Here is a 22,827-nt window from a genome sequence, read left to right as displayed (position 1 = left end):
TGATTAAAAAGATCCGAATGAACGCGAGACTTGCTCTTACCCCGGTCTCGTATAAATCACGCCTCTTCTCGCGTGAAGTGGAGTTCGTTGTTCAAACATGGCGGCCGCGATGGATGTCGACACCCCGAGCGGGACAAACAGCGGAGCGAGTAAGAAGCGCTTTGAAGTGAAAAAGGTAATGACTGACTCAAAAACAGACTTAAATACTGTATATTACATTTTTTGTCTTAGGGGTGAAGTAGATGTCTGTGTGTTTAATGAACTTGAGACTGAATGGGAGACTGTTTCCTGTTTTCTCTAAGCTAGCTATGCTACACTGAGGTGATGAGTAGGCACAATACAGGTCTGTTCTCTGGGGTAAAAAATCCGAAATAAGTGCCGGTTTGTTAATATATGTGTATTTTAATGACGACGCATGTGTGTTATTAAAGGTCTAGTATTTTCTCTGACTTGTTGAAATGATCTGTCCTAATCTACAGGAGGCTAATCCCACCGGTTTAATCTCATAGTCTCGTGCAGTGTGTTTCATGTGGTACATGATCAACCTTCTCCAAATATCCATTTATTGATATAATTAGTGTGTATTTACATCTTTTGGCCTTCATTCTACGTGTTGTCACCATTGGAATTGAGGAAATTGTTGCCTTGTAGTTGGTTTAGTTAATCAGGATGATAAAGGAACAGCAGATTTAATTGACTTTGAGTGTATAATGCAGAACGTGTGTGTGTTCTTGCTAACCTTCATCCCTCACTGTGTTCTAGTGGAACGCAGTGGCTCTGTGGGCATGGGACATCGTGGTGGATAACTGTGCCATCTGCAGAAACCACATCATGGACCTGTGTGAGTGTTTCCTCATGACTCATCAACTTTTACTTAGAAACTGAAACGTCAAATGCGCTTGATTACGATGAGATCTGTCTACTCGGTCTCCTCCACACGGTTCTTCATAACAGCGCTGGAGTGTGGTTCCTCAACCTGGCTCATTAAAGCACCTTATTTTTTACTTCAGACAGAAAATCCTCTCATGAGTTCAGATCCTGGTGATGCCCCAGCCATCTGTCGCTGTTCACACCTGATATTAACATCTGTCTCTAGTGATCTGATCAGCAGTCAGTCGACACCTGCTGTTGGGAATAATGTCTCCTGATCACTCGTGATCAGATTTCATATATATCGTCTTTTCAATAGAGAAAGGCACATTTTAATCTTCTGTTGACTTTATGATCAGACAGAAATGTCCTGCATGTGTTTTTATTAGGAAAGTTCATGCAGTTATCAAATCAGCCAATCATGTGGCAGCAGCACACTATATTGCCAAAAGTATTGGGACACCCCTCCAGATCATTAAATTCAGGGGTTGGGCTCGGCCCCTTAGTTCCAGTGAAAGGAACTCTTAATGCTTCAGCTTCATACCAAGACATTTTGGACAATTTCATGCTCTTTGTGGGAACAGTTTGGGGATGACCCCTTCCTGTTCCAACATGACTGCACACCAGTGACCAAAGCAAGGTCCATAAAGACATGGATGAGTGAGTTTGGTGTGGATGAACTTGACTGTCCTGCACAGAGTCCTGACCTCAACCCCATAGAACACCTTTGGGATGAATTAGAGAGGAGACTGTGAGCCCGACCTTCTCATCCAACATCAGTGCCTGACCTCACAAATGTGCTTCTAGAGGAACGGTCAAAAATTGACAACTCCATGTTACATTCATGTGCATGGAAAGGCAGATGTCCCAAAACTTTTGGCAATATTATGTATCATAGAAATACAGTCCAGGAGTTTCATGTTCACAGTAAACATCAGGGAGAAGAAAAAATGTGATGCTGATCTCCTGGAAATTCTTATTTTTCATTCTCAAATTTTCTCAACTTCTAGGTTTTACATGGAATGGTAAATACAGAACATACACACAGATCATTTAGAACACTGTGAGCAGTGAGAGGTGAAGTGAATAAGACTGAGTATCTCCTCATCATGGCTCCTGTTAGTGGGTGGGATATATTAGGCAGCAAGTCAACATTTTGTCGTCAAAGTTGATGTTAGAAGCAGGAAAAATGGACAAGTGTAAGGATTTGAGCGAGTTTGATGAAGGGCCAAATTGTGATGGCTAGACCACTGGATCAGAGCATCTCCAAAACTGCAGCTCTTGTGGGGTGTTCCCGGTCTGCAGTGGTCAGTATCTATCAAAAGTGGTCCAAGGAAGGAACAGTGGTGAACCGGGGACAGGGTCATGGGTGGTCAAGGCTCATTGATGCACGTGGGGAGAGAAGGCTGACCCGTGTGATCCGATCCAACAGACGAGCTACTGTTGCTCAAACTGCTGAAGAAGTTAATGCTGGTTCTGATAGAAAGGGGTCAGAATACACAGTGCAGGACGGGTCAGGGCTGTTTTGGCAGCAAAAGGGGACTGACACAATATGAGGCAGGTGGTCATGATGATAATCGGCATATAATACAAATACACTTGACTCAACACACACATCAAACCTTGAGTTGGGTGAGCTATAAGAGCAGCAGGTTCCCTTCATGTTAGCCAAGAACAAGAATCTGTCATGGGTTCACTGACACTGGACAATTAGACGACCAGTTATTTTCCCGTCTTTCCAGATTCTGACATAGTTGTGCAACAGATTCAGAAGATTGTGTTGAATGTTTCCTCAGCGTGTGGTCCAGTTCATCTCCTCACTCAGTGTGTGTTCTGACCTGCAGTCGCTTCTCATTTACTGTCTGATGGAGCTGTGTGTTTTGTGTGTATGTCTGCAGGTATAGAGTGTCAGGCTAATCAGGCTTCAGCCACATCCGAGGAGTGCACAGTGGCCTGGGGAGTGTGTAACGTAAGACACGCACTATTATAGCACCATTTATAAAGCCTTTACACTGATACACACTGAGGTATAGAAATAAAGCGAAGAGCTGTGTGTGTGTGTGTGTGTGTTTAGCATGCCTTCCATTTCCACTGCATCTCCCGTTGGCTAAAGACGAGGCAGGTGTGTCCTCTGGACAACAGGGAGTGGGAGTTCCAGAAGTAAGTGAGAACCTTTTCACACACACACACACTGTACAGGTGTACACTATATTGTTCTATATACATGCATATTGCCTTTAAACGTGTGATGTCTGACTGGTATTTTCTCTGCTCTGATTTTCAGGTATGGACACTGAACTTCTCCTGATGTTTTTGTCGTGTGTTAGTCATTTTGTGATTCTGAAAGACAGCTCTTGACATTTTTGAAACAGGAATGCTGTGTGTTGCTGTTATAGTGAAATACTGAGGAACACGTTGTTGTGACCAATCTGAAACCGATTCGTTTAAAAAGGCAGTTTAAGTGTTTTATTCCTCTTATACCACAACAATTTACATAAAACAATGATGAAACACTCTTTAATCTCCATGGAATGAATTGGTTCCTGTTTTTCATTTATTTTACAGAAGCTATATAGGTAGCTAAATGTAATTCATATATACATACACACGTGAACGCATATATATAACTATATGTAGCCATTTATATAGCTGCTTTCTCTCTCTGTCTATAGAGATCGATCGAGCGATCTAAAATGATAATCTGGGTTTAAGCTGTTATTGTTTCTATAGTTTCAGGTAATTGACTGGAACTAACATTTCACGGACTTTCTGCAGCATGTTTATCTATACACTGACGGAAGGATCCTGTTGCATTCGTTAAGTGTGTAACCAAAAAAAAGTGGTTATTAACAGGAACTCTGTATTTTTGTATTAACAGCAACACACTAATTGCTCTGCACCTCCATTAATAATAAACTGTGTGTGAATTTAGTCAAAAGTGATTGATTACATGTTCAATTTTTTTTATTTATCAATATAATCAAATGCAGCATGGCTTAGTTTCCTGGTTCCTTGGTTTGCTCCAGTATTAAACACTCATAGGCAGCAGAGCTGCAACAACCAAAACCTTTATTGATTGAAATGTTTCAGAGCCATCAGAGAGAAACACTCCTGGATCAAGGGGGAAAAAAACCTAAACTTTTCCATCTGATTTTATTGTTTTATATTTATTTCTTTTTTTGTTTTTGTTTAGTTTTTTTTTGATAGAATAGGACAGAAAAGAAATCATCTCATAAAATTTTAGTTAAGACCTGACTGGATGGAATGATGATCAGTTTTAGCTCTTAAAATGTTCTCCAGCTCAGTCTGGGTTTAAGTGCAGTAAGAAGTAGATTGGTAGTAGACTCGGGGTGAGAAAAAGGCCAGACTTTTAATCAGTCCAAATCAATTCAGGTTCAGTAACGGAGGCAGTAACTGGACCATTTCAAACACCAATCACAGCCCAGTTCTGATTCATGAGACCACACCCCTTTTAAGGTTTACACAGCTGTTCCCTAATCCTAACTTCATGTCGGTGTTTCAATGCTCTTAAATAGCCCCAGAAACTAATGTGTGAATTAAACAGCATTTACTGCACATGAATCCTGATCTCTATCCAATCTTCACGTGTTAGCGCAGAGGAAGAAATAACTCATAAAAGCGAGAGAGAAAGTGCTATTTCAGAGCACTGACCTCATCATTAAACACACTTCGTTCAGCTGCCTAGGCCTGAGGGCCACTGAATTTGGAGCTCAGTTTGTTGATGAGGGCCATGATCTTAGGGTTGCTCTGGTACTTGGAGATGTTGGCTGGATTCTGAGCCACATCCTGGAAGGCAGCCATCACTTCAGGGTCCTACACACAATTTCAAAAATAACTTTAAATGACCTTGTTTTCCATGATTGATTACATCAGTGAAAGAAACCAACAATGGTTTGAGATCCATGTGCTTTGATGTCCATGCAGGGACAGACACAGAGCTTTCTAACAGAACTGGAGGGCAGTTAGTTTGTGCTGTAAACCTTGATAAATAATCTCGTTACATAAATACATTAGTTTAGGTTTAAACTAAACAGCAGATGGTCTACTAGCCAATCACAAGTCTTAACCTGTTATATACACACTATATAGCCAAAAGTATTGGGACACCCCTCCAGATCATTGAGTTCAGGGGTTGGGCTCCACCCCTTAGTTCCAGTAAAAGGAACTCTTAATGCTTCAGCTTCATACCAAGACATTTTGGACAATTTCATGCTCTTTGTGGGAACAGTTTGGGGATGACCCCTTCCTGTTCCAACATGACTGTACACCAGTGACCAAAGCAAGGTCCATAAAGACATGGATGAGTGAGTTTGGTGTGGAGGAACTTGACTGGCCTGCACAGAGTCCTGACCTCAACCCCATAGAACACCTTTGGGATGAATTAGAGCAGAGACTGTGAGCCCGAGCCCAACCCCTGAACTGAACTGAGGGGTGTCCCAAAACCTTTGGCTATATAGTGTATATTTGAATATTTGTCATGTGTTTATTGATCCTGGTGCTAATTTGTTGGTTGGTTGGTGCACTACGGTCATTTTTTCCTGTGAGAAGTCTTTATCATCATTATCCTTTAGCACTTTGTATTGCTAACACAGCTATATCCTGTGTACATCTACAAATACATGTTTTAACGGATGTAAAAATAAATAAATAAATCTTTCATACATAAGCAATAACAGGTCCTAAAACAAAAGAGTAACAGCTTCTCTCCCCCAGAATAGTGGTAGTATTATGAGGAACATTAAAGCCAATCTGTTTGAGCAGAGTCTACAGGTGACCAAAGCTCTGCTGCATCATGTCTCTGGGAAGACTAGGCAGAGGTGTGGGATAAGTCACTGGGACACAGTAAAATAAATATAATGATTCATATTAGAATAATTTGGAGTCTCTTTTAAAGACATAAAGAACACTTTTACCTGTTACTGATTTGATTTAAAAGGCATTTTGAATAGCTACACAGGTTGGAATTCACTGCATGTGAACTGGTGTTTAAGTAGATAAATGATTGGTGTCACACCTTCATGGCCATGAGCACCTCGGGGTCGTTAAAGAGCTCCTGCAGGCCTGGCATTCCAAACGGAGCGCCGCCTGGAAAACCTCCGGCACCTACAGGAGCAGATACCAAACACACCACAGTGTAAGATCAACACAGAGAGCTGGTTTCATGCTGCATCACGCGTACCTGGGTGTATGAATGTTCACACATACCTGGGAAGCCTCCTTGTGCTCCTCCTGCCTGCTGCCTGGCTTCCTGCTCCTATACACACACACACACACACCCCTGAGTTAACAGTTCACTATTCCATCCAGTGTAAAGCCACCACACCTCTCTGTCTCACCCTCTGTGCTCTCTCGTGCTCCTCCCTGGCTTTCTTCACTCGTTCCTGTCTCTCTCTGATCTCTCTCTCCTCTCGTTTGCGCTCGTATTTACGCCGGTGCTCCTGGATCTTGTTGGCCTGTGAAAGGACACACACACACGGGACACTGGGTCAGTGAGATATCAAATGCAGAGAGATAAAATGTAGGACATATTGGAGTGTGTGTGTGCGTGTGTGTGTGTATATACACACTTTGGGCTGAACCTCCTTCAGCATGGCACTGGCATCATCATCATAGTCCAGTTTGCAGGCTGTGGCCAAATCTTTAGCTGCTTCCTCCCAGTGACCGAGTAACCTGAGAGAGATAAACACAATAAACCCACCGTTCCCTTCAGGTGGCCTACACCTACACAGGTGAGAGAGGAGAAATGAGGTGATGGAGTGAACGTCCTCACCTGTGAGCTTTCCCTCTCCACTTATACGGCTGTGCTGAATCTGGGTTTATATCTATCGCTCTGTCACAGTCTCGGATCGCAGCGTTGGGCTTCTGCATCTTGATATACACACTGACACACACACACACACACACACACCTTATATACATATACACATAGAGAACATACTGTACAACAATATAAATAGTCCGAAATATGAAACAGAACAACGAAATAAAAAATAAATTAAAAATATTTATGTTTATAATAACTTATATTACTTGTCTTTGTAGGTACACTATATAGCAAAAAGTATTGGGACCCTCCAGATCATTGAGTTCAGGGGTTGTTTTTCAGGGGTTGGGCTCGGCCCCTTAGTTCCAGTGAAAGGAACTCTTAATGCTTCAGCTTCATACCAAGACATTTTGGACAATTTCATGCTCTTTGTGGGAACAGTTTGGGGATGACCCCTTCCTGTTCCAACATGACTGCACACCAGTGACCAAAGCAAGGTCCATAAAGACATGGATGAGTGAGTTTGGTGTGGAGGAACTTGACTGTCCTGCACAGAGTCCTGACCTCAACCCCATAGAACACCTTTGGGATGAATTAGAGTGGAGGCTGTGAGCCAGACCTTCTCGTCCAACATCGGTGCCTGACCTCACAAATGTACTTCTAGAGGAACGGTCAAAAATTCCCATAAACACACTCCTAAACCTTGTGGAAAGCCTTCCAGAAGAGTTGAAGCTGTTATAGCTGCAAAGGGCGGGACAACTCCATATTACATTCATGTGCAGGTAAAAGCAGATGTCCCAAAACTTTTGGCAATATTGTGTGTGTGTTAAATGTGAGATGTAAAATAACAGAGTGTTAGTTGTATGTTCTGGAGAGGGAGGGAGAGAGAGAGAGAAAGAGAGAGAGACTCTGTGTGTGTGTGTGTGTGTGTGTGTGTTACCTGGCTCTCTTAGCATAGAGTATAGCTGATCGTGGATTCAGTTTGATGGCTTCAGTGAACAGATCCAGAGCTTTCTGCAGTTCTCCTACACACACACACACACACACACACGATTAAATCAGTTCTGTTACACTGATCCCTGTCAGCTCCAGTAACTGAAATAACTTGAACTGTAATATCATCAGCAGTAATGGTGGTGGTGGTGGTGTGATATCTGTTTGTGTGTGTGTGTGTGTGTGTGTGTGTGTGTGTGTGTGCAGGATCATCACCCTCTCCCAGTGCATCAATGGCCTCAATCTTCTTCTCATTGGCCTGGTCCATCATCTCCTCAGTCACCTGAAATATTTAAGAGGAAAGTATCTCAGTCTGCACCTGCAGTACATCGAACTCTACAACTCTGATGTTAATGAGGTAAAGATCATTCTATAAATAAAATATAATAAAAGCACCTCCAGGTTCTCATAGTCGCCCATGTCCTGAACCTCGTCCAGGTCCGGTTCAATCACTCCATCGTTGTCGATCTCTGTGGATGAGAAACACTTCACATCCTTTAACTGCATCATGAAACAGTTTATCATCATCATCATCATCAGCTTCTCTGGCACATTCACACAGAAAGTTTCACACTACACCATTACCTAATTCACTCTCCTCACTCTCGGAGGGCGGGGCTGGCTCTGCCTGAGGGGGCGGGGCTGTTTTTGGAGGTGGGGCTGCATCACACGGACAGCTTCCCTGTGTGGAAGTGAGTGTGTGGTTAAGTTATGAGTATTTTGTAGAAGTATGCTTGTTTTTCTTTAAACTGGACAAAAGGACATGCGCCGGACTCGCCACTGAAAACGTGACCTCAAATTTATCTTGCGATCTTATAGCTGAATGTGGGCGTGGCCTATCCAGCATTTGTAATTCAGTAGTAGGTACAAACAGCTTTTAAACTGTTAGAACAAATCAGTAATGCAATAATCAGGGTGAAGGTCAGCTGAGCCTTGAACTTACTTTGTTCTCAGATATATTAGCAAGACAAGCTAACTGTCCTAGCTACATACACTCTGTAGAGACCGTGACGATCTCCGCTGCTCTTACTCACAACGTCTCTGTCGTCCATGACAGGAGAAGATGAATCCATGCCTTTAAGTTTTTTCCCTATTGTTGCTGGATGTAAGTGTAGGTATGATGCACAGCAGGACGGATCAGACTAAGTGTTCGAGATGACTGTGAGCTTTATATAATTACCACAGAGTTTTAGGGATGCTTCAAATTGTGTCTCTCTCTCTCTCTTACACACACACACACACACACCATGTGACATGATCTGCTGGTCAGGGTGAGTGCTGGGTCAGTGTGTGTTACAGCCGGACAGGGTGTGTGTGTTGTTGTTCTGTACCTTGCAGCCTGATTTTGTAGGCAGTGGTGGAATAGTCGCTCCCAATCTGAAACACACACACACACACACACACAGATAGAGAACAGCTGAATACTCATTCAAAATATGTGGCACGCGGAAAGAGGACACTCGAACTTTCCAGGATAGTAAGAGTCCACTGACAAAAAGTGGGCGTGGCCATGCAATCACAACTCACACAGGCACGCATGCACACTCTCTCTCTCCCTCTCTCTCCCTCTCTCTCTCTCTCTCTCTCTCTCACACACACACAGAGAGATCAGGAGTGTATCCCTACACTGATTATGAGGAGTTTCCTCACCCATGCAGCCAGGTTCTGAAGAACTCCATCTCGGGCAGGTGCAGCACACCTGGATTGTCCTGACACAGCTGGACGAAGCCCTTCAGCTCGGCTACTTTCCGCGGATCCATCACCAACGCCTAGAACAACACACACTTCACCTGTTTATCACTTCATACACGTTTATCCTGCACTGAGGGGTCCCTTACACTCCACACGGCCACACACTGTGCCCTAGGTTAGCTATAGCGCGCGCTTTCAGGCTTTTTAAACAAACCGACTACCGAAAGCGCTGTTATGCGTTATAAGCCCTAAACTGGAGCTGCACGCGCACACTCGAGCTCGCTGCTACGTCACGGCGGATTAATCGCGTGCCCTCATAACAGAATCTTCTGGAACTGTGCAGCCGTTAAACGAGTTAGCAAGCTATGTTAGCCCCGGTATTCCGCCTCTACCTGGATGTAAGCTGGAATAGGAACCGGATAAAGTCTTTCTTCTTCTCCTCCTGCGGCTAGCTCACGGAAACGTAACTAAAAAAAACTCCACACGCTTCGACTTGTAGAACGGAGAATTGTGCGCAGGCGCGAAATGAACCCAAAACTCTTCAACCAAAGCACGGGCCCTATATCAACTCGCGTCGCGTACTAAATGTCGTCATAGTGACAGCTGACCAATCAGAGGATGCGGAACTCTCCGCGCGTGGGTTTGGCGTTTCCACGGCAACGCTGGCAGCTCCGGAAGTACCGCGCTGATGGATTACAGTAAAACACAAAAACTCTAAAATTCAAATAAAATTCATAAAAACGAAGTATATATAAAAATTATTTTACATTTTCAACTAACCCACATTTCTCTGAGCGTGCTGTTTAAAGATGAAAGAAACTTTACATTTGAATTGTTAAAGTCTTTATGAACTTTTCTTCCCTTTATGTTTGTTTACATATATTCTTCTCATTATTTGTGTTATTAATTACTATTTTTCAAGCTTTGTGGCTTTGTTTAGCTTTATACAATGTTATATTTATTTTTATTAGAATATTAATTTATATAATATATAATAAAATATAATAGACTATTAAAATATATAAACAAAAGAAATCGATAGATTTTGTGAATGAGTTTTAGTTCCGGGAGAGGTAGTAAAGGGGGTGGGGCTGACCCTGGGCGCGCATGCGCACTGACCGCTGTACTCGCACGTCTCATGTCCTCGGTGTTATAGAGCGAGTGACACTTTCATGTTCATGTGTTTTTAATTATTTGTTGTTTATTTGTTTATGATTATTTTTGTTATGAAATCGAACATTTTGCACGCGAGTAAAGTAAAATGCTGCAGTTTCCGGCTACATTACTGAGAGCTGCAGTACACACTCACCTGAACTCAGGTACTGATTATTCTCATCCCTCTGTACCACCGTGTGAGTGTGAGTGTGAGTGTGTGAGTGTGTGTGTGAGTGTGTGTGTGAGTGTGTGAGTGTGAGTGTGAGTGTGTGTGTGAGTGTGAGTGTGTGTGTGAGTGTGAGTGTGTGTGTGTGAGTGTGTGTGTGTGTTGGTGGGGGTGGGGGGGGGAGTGTGTTTGTGTGTGTGGGGGTGAGAGTGTGTGTGAGAGTGTGGTTGGGGGGGGGTGAGAGTGTGTTTGTGTGTGTGTGGAGGGGGTTGTGAGAGTGTGTGTATGTGAGAGTGTGTGTGTGGGAGGGGTGAGTATGTGTGTTTGTGTGTGTGTGGAGGGGGTTGTGAGAGTGTGTTTGTGTGTGTGTGGAGGGGGTTGTGAGAGTGTGTTTGTGTGTGTGTGTGTGGGAGGGGTGAGTATGTGTGTTTGTGTGTGTGTGGAGGGGGTTGTGAGAGTGTGTTTGTGTGTGTGGGAGGGGTGAGTATGTGTGTTTGTGTGGGTGTGAGTGTGTTTGTGTGTGTGAGAGTGTGTTTGTGTGGGTGTGTGTGTGGGGGGGGTGTTTGTGTGGGTGTGAGTGTGTTTGTGTGGGTGTGTGTGTGGGGGGGTGTTTGTGTGTGTGAGAATGTGTTTGTGTGTGTGGGGGGTGTTTGTGTGTGTGAGAGTGTGTTTGTGTGGGTGTGTGTGTGGGGGGTGTTTGTGTGTGTGAGAGTGTGTTTGTGTGGGTGTGTGTGGGGGGGGTGTTTGTGTGTGTGAGAGTGTGTTTGTGTGTGTGGGAGGGGTGAGTATGTGTGTTTGTGTGGGTGTGAGTGTGTTTGTGTGTGTGAGAGTGTGGGGGGGTGTTTGTGGGTGTGAGTGTGTTTGTGTGGGTGTGTGTGTGTGGGGGGGTGTTTGTGTGGGGGGGGGGTGTTTGTGTGTGTGAGAATGTGTTTGTGTGTGTGTGGGGGGTGTTTGTGTGTGTGAGAGTGTGTTTGTGTGGGTGTGTGTGTGGGGGGTGTTTGTGTGTGTGAGAGTGTGTTTGTGTGGGTGTGTGTGTAGTTCAGGAAACTCTGTGTGTCATTGCAGGTGTGTTAAAGTGTGTGTGCAGGAGCGTGTGGGCCAAAACTGGAGAATGGAAGACCAAGAAAATACCTCAGAGATGCCTGGGACAACCGAGTCCATACACACACCCTCACCTCATCAAACCCGGTGAGAGACACACACACACCCTCACCTCATCAAACCCGGTGACACACACACACCCTCACCTCATCAAACCCGGTGAGAGACACACACACACCCTCACCTCATCAAACCCGGTGAGAGACACACACACACCCTCACCTCATCAAACCTGGTGACACACACACACACCCTCACCTCATCAAACCCGGTGAGACACACACACACCCTCACCTCATCAAACCCGGTGAGAGACACACACACACCCTCACCTCATCAAACCTGGTGACACACACACACACCCTCACCTCATCAAACCCGGTGAGACACACACACACCCTCACCTCATCAAACCCGGTGAGAGACACACACACACCCTCACCTCATCAAACCCGGTGAGAGACACACACACACCCTCACCTCATCAAACCCGGTGAGAGACACACACACACCCTCACCTCATCAAACCCGGTGAGAGACACACACACACCCTCACCTCATCAAACCCGGTGAGAGACACACACACACCCTCACCTCATCAAACCCGGTGAGAGACACACACACACCCTCACCTCATCAAACCCGGTGAGAGACACACACACACCCTCACCTCATCAAACCCGGTGAGAGACACACACACACCCTCACCTCATCAAACCCGGTGAGAGACACACACACACCCTCACCTCATCAAACCCGGTGAGAGACACACACACACCCTCACCTCATCAAACCCGGTGAGAGACACACACACACCCTCACCTCATCAAACCCGGTGAGAGACACACACACACCCTCACCTCATCAAACCTGGTGACACACACACACACCCTCACCTCATCAAACCCGGTGAGACACACACACACCCTCACCTCATCAAACCCCGTGAGACACACACACACACCCTCACCTCATCAAACCCTGTGAGACACACACACACACCCTCACCTCATCAAACCAGGTGACACACACACACACACCCTCACCTCATCAAACCCGGTGACACACACACACACACACCCTCACCTCATCAAACCTGGTGAGACACACACACCCACCCTCACCTCATCAAACCTGGTGACATACACACACACACCCTCACCTCATCAAACCCCGTGAGACACACCCACCCTCACCTCATCAAACCCCGTGAGACACACCCACCCTCACCTCATCAAACCCGGTGAGACACACACACCTTCACCTCATCAAACCCGGTGAGACACACACACACCCTCACCTCATCAAACCCAGTGAGACACACACACACCCTCACCTCATCAAACCTGGTGACATACACACACCCCACCTCACCTCATCAAACCCAGTGAGACACACACCCCACCTCACATCATCAAACCCAGTGAGACACACCCTCACCTCTTCAAACCCGATGAGAGACACACACACCCTCACCTCTTCAAACCCGGTGAGACACACCCCCTCACCTCATCAACCCCGGTGAGACACACACACACACACCCTCACCTCTTCAAACCCGATGAGACACACACCCTCACATCATCAAACCCGGTGAGACACACACACACCTCTTCAAACCCGATGACACACACACACCCTCACCTCATCAAACCCAGTGAGACACACACACACAAAGACACACACCCTCACCTCATCAAACCCAGTGACACACACACACACACACCCTCACCTCATCAAACCCGGTGAGACACATACACACACCCTCACCTCATCAAACCCGGTGACACACACACACACCCTCACCTCTTCAAACCCGGTGAGACACACACCCTCACCTCTTCAAACCCGGTGAGACACACACCCTCACCTCATCAAACCCGGTGAGACACACACACACAAAGACACACACCCTCACCTCATCAAACCCAGTGACACACACACACACCCTCACCTCATCAAACCCAGTGACACACACACACACACACCCTCACCTCATCAAACCTGGTGAGACACACACACCTCATCAAACCCGGTGAGACACACACACACAAAGACACACACCCTCACCTCATCAAACCCAGTGACACACACACACACACACCCTCACCTCATCAAACCCAGTGACACACACACACACACACACCCCTTCACCTCATCAAACCCGGTGAGACACACACACCCACACCCCTTCACCTTATCAAACCCGGTGACACACACACTTATATACTTCCCTTTTCCACATGGAGGTGTTCTAAGTAGGAAGATTAAACATTAATGGGGGAGAGACAGGAATAAACTAACGATGGTCACAAAGTTTATAAGTATTAAAAAACTCAATGTTACTTTTTTACAAGACACACTGACACTGACACACACACTGACACACACACTGACACAGACACACACTGACACACACAAACACACACACTGACACAGACACACACACTGACACACACAAACACACACTGACACACACTGACACTGACACACACATACACACTGACACACACAAACACACACACTGACACTGACACACACACACACTGACACAGACACACACGCTGACACTGACACACACTGACACACGCTGACACTGACACACACAAACACACACACTGACACAGACACACACTGACACTGACACACACTGACACAGACACACACACTGACACACACAAACACTGATACACACTGACACACACATACACACTGACACACACACATACTGATACACACTGACACACACATACACACTGACACACACTGACACTGACGCACATACTGACACACACACACTGACACATATACACACTGACACTGACACACATACAGTGACACACACACTGACATACACATACACACACACACACTGACACTGACGCACACACTGACACTGACACACACACACACACTGACACACACACACTGACACACACACACACACACACTGACACTGATAATGAAGTGGAATGGGGAATAAGGTGGAAAGTGAAGGTCATGAATGGGAGGAGAAACAGTGTTTATAAATGTGTATACTCCTCACTGTGGATCAGAGTGAATGATCTCAGAGCTCAAGAAGGATGTGGAGAAATATGATAAGAGTGTGTGTGTTATAGTGGGGGGTGGGGGGTGACTGGATCTGTACTATTGATTTTACTCTTGATAGAAACGGGGAAGAACCTCACAGGTGCCCTTAGATCTAAAATAATCATAGAATCCCAAATGACAGACACATGGAGAGACATGAGGGGGTAAGACAGGATACTGGGTTTAAAGGTAATGACCACAGGGTTAGAGTGAGATTAGATTTTATTTGAAAAAGAGAAAACTTAGAAAACTTTAAAAGCAAATTATTACTGAGTTTTTCATTCTGTGGAATGTTTAGGAAGGGTTCCTTCAGCAGTCATAGTCAGTGGGGGAAGGTGGGGGAAGATAAATAAACATGCTGTTTCAAAATTATACCTCTTACTCAACTTTCTCTCTCTGTTTCTCTCTCTCTCTCAGGTGAGGTGACCCCAGGTGTGACTCAGACAGAGTATGAACTGCGTCGTCAGAGTCTGGTGTCCCTGGTGGAGTCCCGTGTCCCAGACTCGTCCCATGTCCTCGTGGTCCTGTCTCACCCAGTGCGCTACATGACTAACGACATCCCGTACCCATTCCACCAGAACCAGGACTTCCTGTACCTGACCGGCATGCAGGAGCCAGACTGCGCCCTCGTCATGTATGGCTCGCCTCGTCCTGACCGCACCCTGCTCTTTGTCCCGCCCAGAGACCCCGCCCGGGAATTATGGGACGGCCCGAGGTCAGGGAGAGACGGAGCCGCCGCTCTGACCGGCATCCAGACCGTCCACAGCATCGAGGAGCTCGGCTCTGTCCTCAGCGCTGTTAAAGGTAAAGCACATGGACACATGAGACACATGGAGAAAAATACACACAGAAGTACAGAGAGACAGACAGATAAGACAGATGAGTGGATAAACCATTTGATGATGGTCTCTCTCTCTCTCTCTGTCTGCCTGTCTCTCTCTTTCTCTTTCTCTCTCTTTCTCTCTCTCTTATTGAGATTGCAATATTGTTATCATTGTGTTTTCTTGAATCCCCCCCCACCAGGATCTGTGGTGTGGTATGACGGTTCTCAGCCGGTTCATCCTCGTCTCCATCAGACCCATGTGCGCCACCTGCTGGAGGGACAGGTGTCGGTTCGCCCCCTGCGGTCACTCGTTCACTCTCTCCGGGCGATGAAGAGTCCCGCTGAGGTGGAGCTGATGAAGCAGGCAGGACGCATCACAGCACACGTATGTAGCATTTCACTCGTTTACTCTTTCCTCCAGAGAAGCGATGGAAGGCGTGTAACGGATCGTTCTTGTGTGTTTTAAGGCTTTCAGGAAAACCATGGCTTTGTGCCGAGGGGACATCGACGAGGCGCTAATCTACGCTAAGGTAAATGAGCAGAAGTGCTAATCAGTGATGCATTAACATGTAGGAGGTGCTAATTTGTGTACCTGACGAGATGCTAATCTGTGCTACGGGAAAAGCCGAAGCAGGAATAACGCTGATAAAGACTAAACGCATTACAGCTGTAACAATGAAATAAACGGTGAGTGCCTTTTACTTTTGTCCTCTTCATGCTGTCTCTCTTCAGTTCGATTTCGAGTGTCGAGCTCATGGTGCCAACTTTTTAGCCTATCCTCCAGTGGTTGCCGGCGGAAACCGAGCCAACACACTGCACTACATCAGCAACAACCAGATTGTCAAGGTAACATACCTCACACAGCCACAATTTCCTCACTTCACACTGATGATCTGTTTATCCTTCACAGTAATAATGACTAATTACAGTGCTGTGTTTAACTCTGGGATGGACTGTAACTATGGAAACGATTTGAAGCAATATGGCGAAGATTAATGCCAGCTAGTGTCTCAAGTTAGCCAGCTTCCATAAAGTCTTTTCGTTAAATACTAATAGAAATATGACTAATAAAGACTCTCTCTCTCTTTCTCAGGATGGAGAGATGGTGTTGTTGGATGGAGGTTGTGAATATTTTGGCTATGTCAGTGATGTCACACGCACATGGCCTGTGAGTGGAAAGTGAGTGACCAGTTATTAAACACCGTCCAGGATTAGGAGCATGCAGTGAGGCTGAAAGTTTGATGTAACTGTAATATGACACTGAAATCTGTTTTGGCTGCAAATCTACTCAAACACACTGAGGAATGGGATTCAGGAGCAACATTAAATCCATAAATCTGTTACTTTTAATGAACTGTTACTATACACAGATCAGCCATAACATTATGACCACCTGCCTAATATTGTGTTGGTCCCCCTTTTTCTGCCAAAACAGCCCTGACCCGTCCTGCACTGTGTGTTCTGACCCCTTTCTATCAGAACCAGCATTAACTTCTTCAGCAATTTGAGCAACAGTAGTAGGATCACATGGGCCAGCCTTCACTCCCCACGTGCATCAATGAGCCTTGACCGCCCATGACCCTGTCCCCGGTTCACCACTGTTCCTTCCTTGGACCACTTTTGATAGATACTGACCACTGCAGACCGGGAACACCCCACAAGACCTGCAGTTTTGGAGATGCTCTGATCCAGTGGTCTAGCCATCACAATCTGTCCCTTTTGGTCAAACTCACTCAAATCCTTACGCTTGTCCATTTTTCCTGCTTCTAACATCAACTTTGACGACAAAATGTTGACTTGCTGCCTAATATATCCCACCCACTAACAGGAGCCATGATGAGGAGATACTCAGTCTTATTCACTTCACCTCTCACTGGTCAGAGCGTTATAGCTGATCGGTGTATAAACCGGATTATATCGGATTGTCCATCAGAGATCTAAAGAGTGAGTTAAAATGTGATGAAATCTCCTGCATTCCTCACACACAGTTTGTCTGAGTAAAATATCAGTCTGCGCTGGATTAAGTGCTATTCTCTGTGCTGCTGAGTAATGAGCGTGGAAGCCATGATGTTCAGTTAAACCAGTGTTTAATGTGATCATATGGCGATGTGCTAATGATGTACCAGACTCCTGTTAGATTTATATCACCATCACAGTATATTCTACCGCATCATTTTTTCTCTTGGTTTTGATGGCAATGGGAAAAAAACGTGGGAAGTGGTAGCTCACCTGGTGGTAGTTAAGATGCTGGACTACTGATCAGAAGGTTGTGTGTTTGAATCCCAGGTCCATCAAGCTGCCACTGCTGGGCCCTTGAGCAAGGCCCTTAACCCTTAGCTGCTCAGTTGTATAAATGTAAATCGCTCTGAATGAAAACATCTGCCAAAATACTGTAACTGTAAAAAAAACTCTATTTACTTTATCAGTCAGTATTTTCTATCCCAGATAGCTTTTTTTGAGCATTTGTGTTTAAAGGCAGTGTTTGAAAAACCCCACTCTTCCATGCTGCTGCGTGTGAAACTATACGCAGGTGATTTTAATCTGAATGAGGAGCCGAGAAGAAATTCTACTTAAGTAACTGCGTAACCTGAGTCTGAGTACGAGGAACTCATTCCAAAGTAAATATTGATGTAACTTTTGTACTTGAGCTGCTGAATCTGAATACAGTCCATAATGATCTATTATCTGATAAATGACTATCTATCTAATCTGTGTGTGTGTGTGTGCAGGTTCACTGAGCTTCAGCGGTGTGTGTATGAGGCCGTGTTGGAGGTCCAGTCGGTGTGTTTGTCTCTGTGTGTTCCTGGAGTCAGTCTGGATCATATTTACTCGTCCATGCTCACGCTGCTGGCCAAACAGCTGCTGCAGCTGGGTGTGTTACCACACGACACTGACCATGCCGCCGCTCTCAAGGTATTCACATCATCTGGCTTCTAAATAACACCTAACATGCAGATAACACACACATACACAGCAACAACAAGAAGTCATGCTGCCATCCTGAGGCTGATTATTATCCTACAGCAGTGTGTTCTCTTAAACCACAGCCACTTTATTATCTATTTTTTTCTTGGAATGTTCTGTGTAGCTCTTCTTCTTGTTACAGTTCTCTCTCTAGCAGCTATAAACGCTCTCTCCCTCACCCTGCCTCTCTTTATCTCTCTCTTGAAGTTAAAGAAGTGTAAACTGCTCTGTCCTGAAGATGTCAGAAAACCTGAACTTTACCTCTGACTCTTACACAGTGCTGACACTGGAGACTCCTTCTCCATGTTTCCATGTTACACCAACATGTTCCTCATCACAGAAAACTTATCACATTTTAACCGCTCTGTAAAATAAGTACAGTTTACAATGTGCTGTGGAGATTTCCCCAAACAGATACACTGATACAGCTGTTACAGCAACATATTACTGTTATGAATACAAAAAACTGCTAGACATTTTAAATATACCTGGAAATTTGAACATATTAAATCCTAGCATGAATTTGGATGTAAAATGGATCACAAACTACTGTATATTGTGTCAGGTTAGATCTGAGCTCATTACACAAGTTGTGTACTGTGGTCAGCTCTCACTTTTTGTTTTAATCTCTCTGTTTCTCATCTCTTATTTTCTTTTTATTTCACTTTCTTGTCTCTCTCTCTTGCTTATGCCATGCTTATTTGTCTATCCAGTATTTGCTATTTCTTTGTCATGTTTGATGTTCTCTCTCTGTCCCTGGTCCAGGCTGCACGGCGTTACTGCCCTCATCATGTAGGTCATTACCTGGGTATGGACGTTCATGACACACCTGAGCTGTCTCGCTCTCAGTCCTTGCAGGCCGGCATGGCCATCACCATCGAACCTGGTGAGAAACACTCATGTTGCTCCTCATCTACAGGTTTTTAATCTAAAGACTGAAAATATCATAACTGAAGGTAACAAATTCATTTCCTTCAGAACTTGGTTCAATTCTCTGGCAGGGCGATACCCCAGACACTGAAGAGTTAACTCTCAGTGCCAGTCCTAGGCCCAGATTAAATGGGAGGGTTGCGTCAGGAAGGGCATCCGGTGTGAAACCTGTGCCAAATCTAAACATGTGGACCAAACGATCCGCTGTGGCGACCCTGAACAGGGAGGAGCTGAAAGAACAACAACAACATTATTAATATTTCTCTCTTTCTCTCGACAGGTCTGTACTTCAGTGAGGATGACGAGTCGTGTCCGCTTCACTTCCGAGGTATCGGTGTGCGAATAGAAGACGATGTAGTGATCAGAGAACGAGGCAGTCCCCTGATCCTGTCTGCAGACACTCCAAAATCAGTGTGTGATGTGGAAAGGGCCTGTGCACAGGTGGAGGGATAGAGACATGCTAACATTTAGTGTTCAGTACTCTTCATGAAGTACCCTTGTCTCAGGAAGCGGCATTTAGGACATGGATGATCACTGGAGACGCCGTAACTCACTGACTGACACTGTGCACCAGGAGGGGGTGTGTGTGTGTGTGTGTGTGTGTGTGTGTGTGTGTGTGTGTGTGTGTGTGTGTGTGTGTGTGTGTGTGTGTGTAAAAATGTGAACATGAATGACCTCTTCTGGTTGCATTCTTTTAATGGAAGTGTTTTTCTCCCAGTCACATTAAAATTGTAATTTTAAGAAAAGCAATGTTTACAGGCTTCCATACCTTTGCTTTAATTCAAATTGAAGCACGAGTGATAAAGCCTCAATAAAGTCGACATCTGTAATAAAAGACGTTATAAAACTCGCATACAGACAGCTATAAATTGTCACAGGGCGCCTGAACATCCACGGGGTCACAAGACTGTTTGAATTTATTTTCATACATACTACAGTCATGAAAATATTCAGGTTTCTAATCTGTATTTGTTGTTAGATTTGTCTTATATCAGAGTCTCCAGTGAGAAAAGTACAGAGACAATGTGATGGAGCCCAAATGATCTAAATATATACCATTTCATTTTCTTCTTCCTGGTGGATATTAAGCTTCTAGAAAAAGGACCATTTTTCCACCCCAGGCCACAGATACGGCTGAAATGATCCGTGAAAACAGATTTTCTCCGAGGATGAACGAAAGACGGAAATAAATAACAGATTTATCACTGATTAAATGTCCACTCGTTCCCAATCCTGCTGCTTTATATTCTTTTTCATACGTTTTAGTGCGTTTCCCACTTGAACACACTTTCAGCTCATTAACCCAGCGTTCCTCAGGTAAACTGTTCCTCAGGTAAACTGTTCCTCAGGTAAACTGTTCCTCAGGTAAACTGCTCTGCACCGTGTTCATACTCTAAAGTCAGATATCCCCGAGTGGGCACTTCTGGTTTCTGACTGAAATGATTTCTACACAGAAACGAGAAGGGATGGAAACTGATTTAACAAATTCACTGCTGTGTCTCACCATTTTCATCATAGTTCACTGTGTATCCGTCCTCTGATTAAAAACTAAATACCGCCCAAAAAAAATCACCTGAATGAACACAAGCCCAGCATTCTTCAGAATTAAACTGGATCAGAGGGCGTAAACAAGGCCAGGAGGTTCTCAGGGTGGGGTCAGGGACATGTTTTTCATCATCTCTTTATAAATGAATCTGTATGTTCATGTGGAAGATAATGGACGTGTTTATATTCATGAGTTAGCTGGCTTGATTCTCGGCCGCGTATCATTGCGTAATACAATTTACTGAACTGTGACGTAGAAAATAAGGAAGAAGACGTTCAGAGATGAGGGAAAGACTGTCTTTTGGGGGGATGATTTCAGTAAAACGGGGTGTTTTAAAGCGATTTCAGGCGATTCAACAAACGACACACTCGGTTTTAATCCGGTTTTAAACGAACCATACACCAGTCCAATGTCAGAGCACTTAACCTAAACATTGGCTCATTCTTCATTTTTACACATACGACTAAAATATGATGAAACTAAAGGTAAAACAGGGAATAATCGTGAAATGATTGAGGTTTGCGACGAATTCAGAGTGGCCTGCCCGTGTTCCTCTGTAGGACTCGGTACTGTTTCATCACCTTTGTGATTTCTCCTCAGAACAGAAGATAGAAAAAAAATGTAAAACAGATTTAAAAAGCAAAATATAAATCAGGCCGCTTTCAAATCCGAAATAATCCGGGAAAAGCCGAGCACCGACACCGGATCCCTCTCCTTTACCCCCTCCTTTTCCCCTGTAATGTACCTCCAACCCTCCCTCTTTCCCTTCAGTGCCAAAAGGAGGAGAAACAACAAGCCGCCATTTTGTTTTGTGCGGCCAGAGGAGCGGAGGAGGCACGAGAGGCAGACCGAAGAGAGCCGCTCCAACCCCGGCCACGGCGCGCACTGAGATCCGCCGTCTTCTGAAAGAACAGGAGAAAAAGGAAAGGAGGAGAAAAAAACCGAAAGATTGAGATTAAAAACGGAAAAATCCACTCGGTGAAAATCTGAAGAAGAGGCGGAAGGGGATTTAAAAAAAAAAAAAAAAAAATCGGGAGGAAAAAAAAACCCTGCGGAGGGACAAGAGACGGAGAGAAAGAGCAAAGAGGAGAAAAAAATCTCTATATTTTATTCTTTTACACTTTTTTCGTCGGCGAGTACGGAATGGATGCACTGCTTGCGAAATGAAAAGACGGAGGACGGCGTAAAAGTGAAGGACGTCCACAACAAAGTGAAGAAAAGAACCGAGAAGAAGTGAGAGAAAGAGAGAAAGAAGGGAGAAATGAAGGCGCAGGGGGTCACGGCACCAGAAAAGCCTGGGGCGCATTTATCAGAACCCCGAAATATCGCGGAGTGCATCTCGGATCTGATCTAAAATCTTCACCATTAATGCGGCTGCATTCAGTCTCCCCCCGTTTCATCCCAGCCTGTGTTTTTCTCCTTACCTGATTGCTCACGGATTTCTTCCTCATTTCTTCTACTTGCAAGCTTGATTAGAGTTGGTTTGAACCACAAAGTGAGCAGATCCATCCAGCACTGCCACAGCTCTCCACTGTCCACCAATAACACTACTGCAAAAAAAAAAAAACAATCTTACTCTTTATCAAAGTAAATGACTAATTGGACTTTTTGTTTTCCTTTTCATACTGAGCCATCAGATCCTGAACTGCAAATGGTTTCTTTGCGTGCATGAACGTTGGACGTCGTCTGCATGCGGGAGGACGATTCTTCTG

At 44.9% G+C, this 22,827-nt stretch overlaps 3 protein-coding genes across 3 annotated transcripts; 2 read left to right on the top strand and 1 right to left on the bottom strand.

Moving 5' to 3' along the window:
• The first annotated feature begins 16 nt into the window (after positions 1–16).
• On the top strand, positions 17–3,816 carry rbx1 (ring-box 1, E3 ubiquitin protein ligase). Its single transcript, XM_058404893.1, has 5 exons — positions 17–175; positions 763–841; positions 2,769–2,839; positions 2,945–3,030; positions 3,155–3,816. Exons 1-5 carry the CDS (start codon positions 98–100, stop codon positions 3,165–3,167), a joined length of 327 nt encoding a protein of 108 aa, XP_058260876.1. The 5' UTR covers positions 17–97; the 3' UTR covers positions 3,168–3,816.
• Positions 3,817–3,922: 106 nt separating this feature from the next.
• Positions 3,923–9,892, bottom strand: st13 (ST13 Hsp70 interacting protein). Its single transcript, XM_058404892.1, has 13 exons — positions 9,733–9,892; positions 9,299–9,417; positions 8,980–9,025; positions 8,234–8,330; positions 8,045–8,118; positions 7,865–7,931; positions 7,596–7,680; positions 6,662–6,772; positions 6,459–6,561; positions 6,228–6,344; positions 6,097–6,145; positions 5,906–5,994; positions 3,923–4,704 (listed from the first exon to the last, which is right to left on the bottom strand). The coding sequence occupies exons 2-13, from the start codon at positions 9,406–9,408 to the stop codon at positions 4,573–4,575; spliced, it is 1,080 nt and encodes a 359-aa protein (XP_058260875.1). The 5' UTR covers positions 9,409–9,417; positions 9,733–9,892; the 3' UTR covers positions 3,923–4,572.
• A 543-nt stretch (positions 9,893–10,435) lies between these two features.
• xpnpep3 (X-prolyl aminopeptidase 3, mitochondrial) lies at positions 10,436–22,685 on the top strand. The gene is made up of 10 exons (XM_058404880.1): positions 10,436–10,659; positions 11,727–11,849; positions 15,270–15,656; positions 15,876–16,060; positions 16,143–16,205; positions 16,408–16,521; positions 16,769–16,854; positions 18,405–18,588; positions 19,405–19,525; positions 19,850–22,685. Exons 1-10 carry the CDS (start codon positions 10,602–10,604, stop codon positions 20,020–20,022), a joined length of 1,494 nt encoding a protein of 497 aa, XP_058260863.1. The 5' UTR covers positions 10,436–10,601; the 3' UTR covers positions 20,023–22,685.
• Positions 22,686–22,827: the final 142 nt, after the last annotated feature.

The sequence above is a fragment of the Hemibagrus wyckioides genome, linkage group LG12 (genome assembly GCF_019097595.1).
Source record: "Hemibagrus wyckioides isolate EC202008001 linkage group LG12, SWU_Hwy_1.0, whole genome shotgun sequence".
In the NCBI taxonomy this organism is placed as follows: domain Eukaryota; kingdom Metazoa; phylum Chordata; class Actinopteri; order Siluriformes; family Bagridae; genus Hemibagrus; species Hemibagrus wyckioides.
Note: the sequence above shows the minus strand (reverse complement) of the source record. Positions and strands in the feature narration are given on the sequence as shown.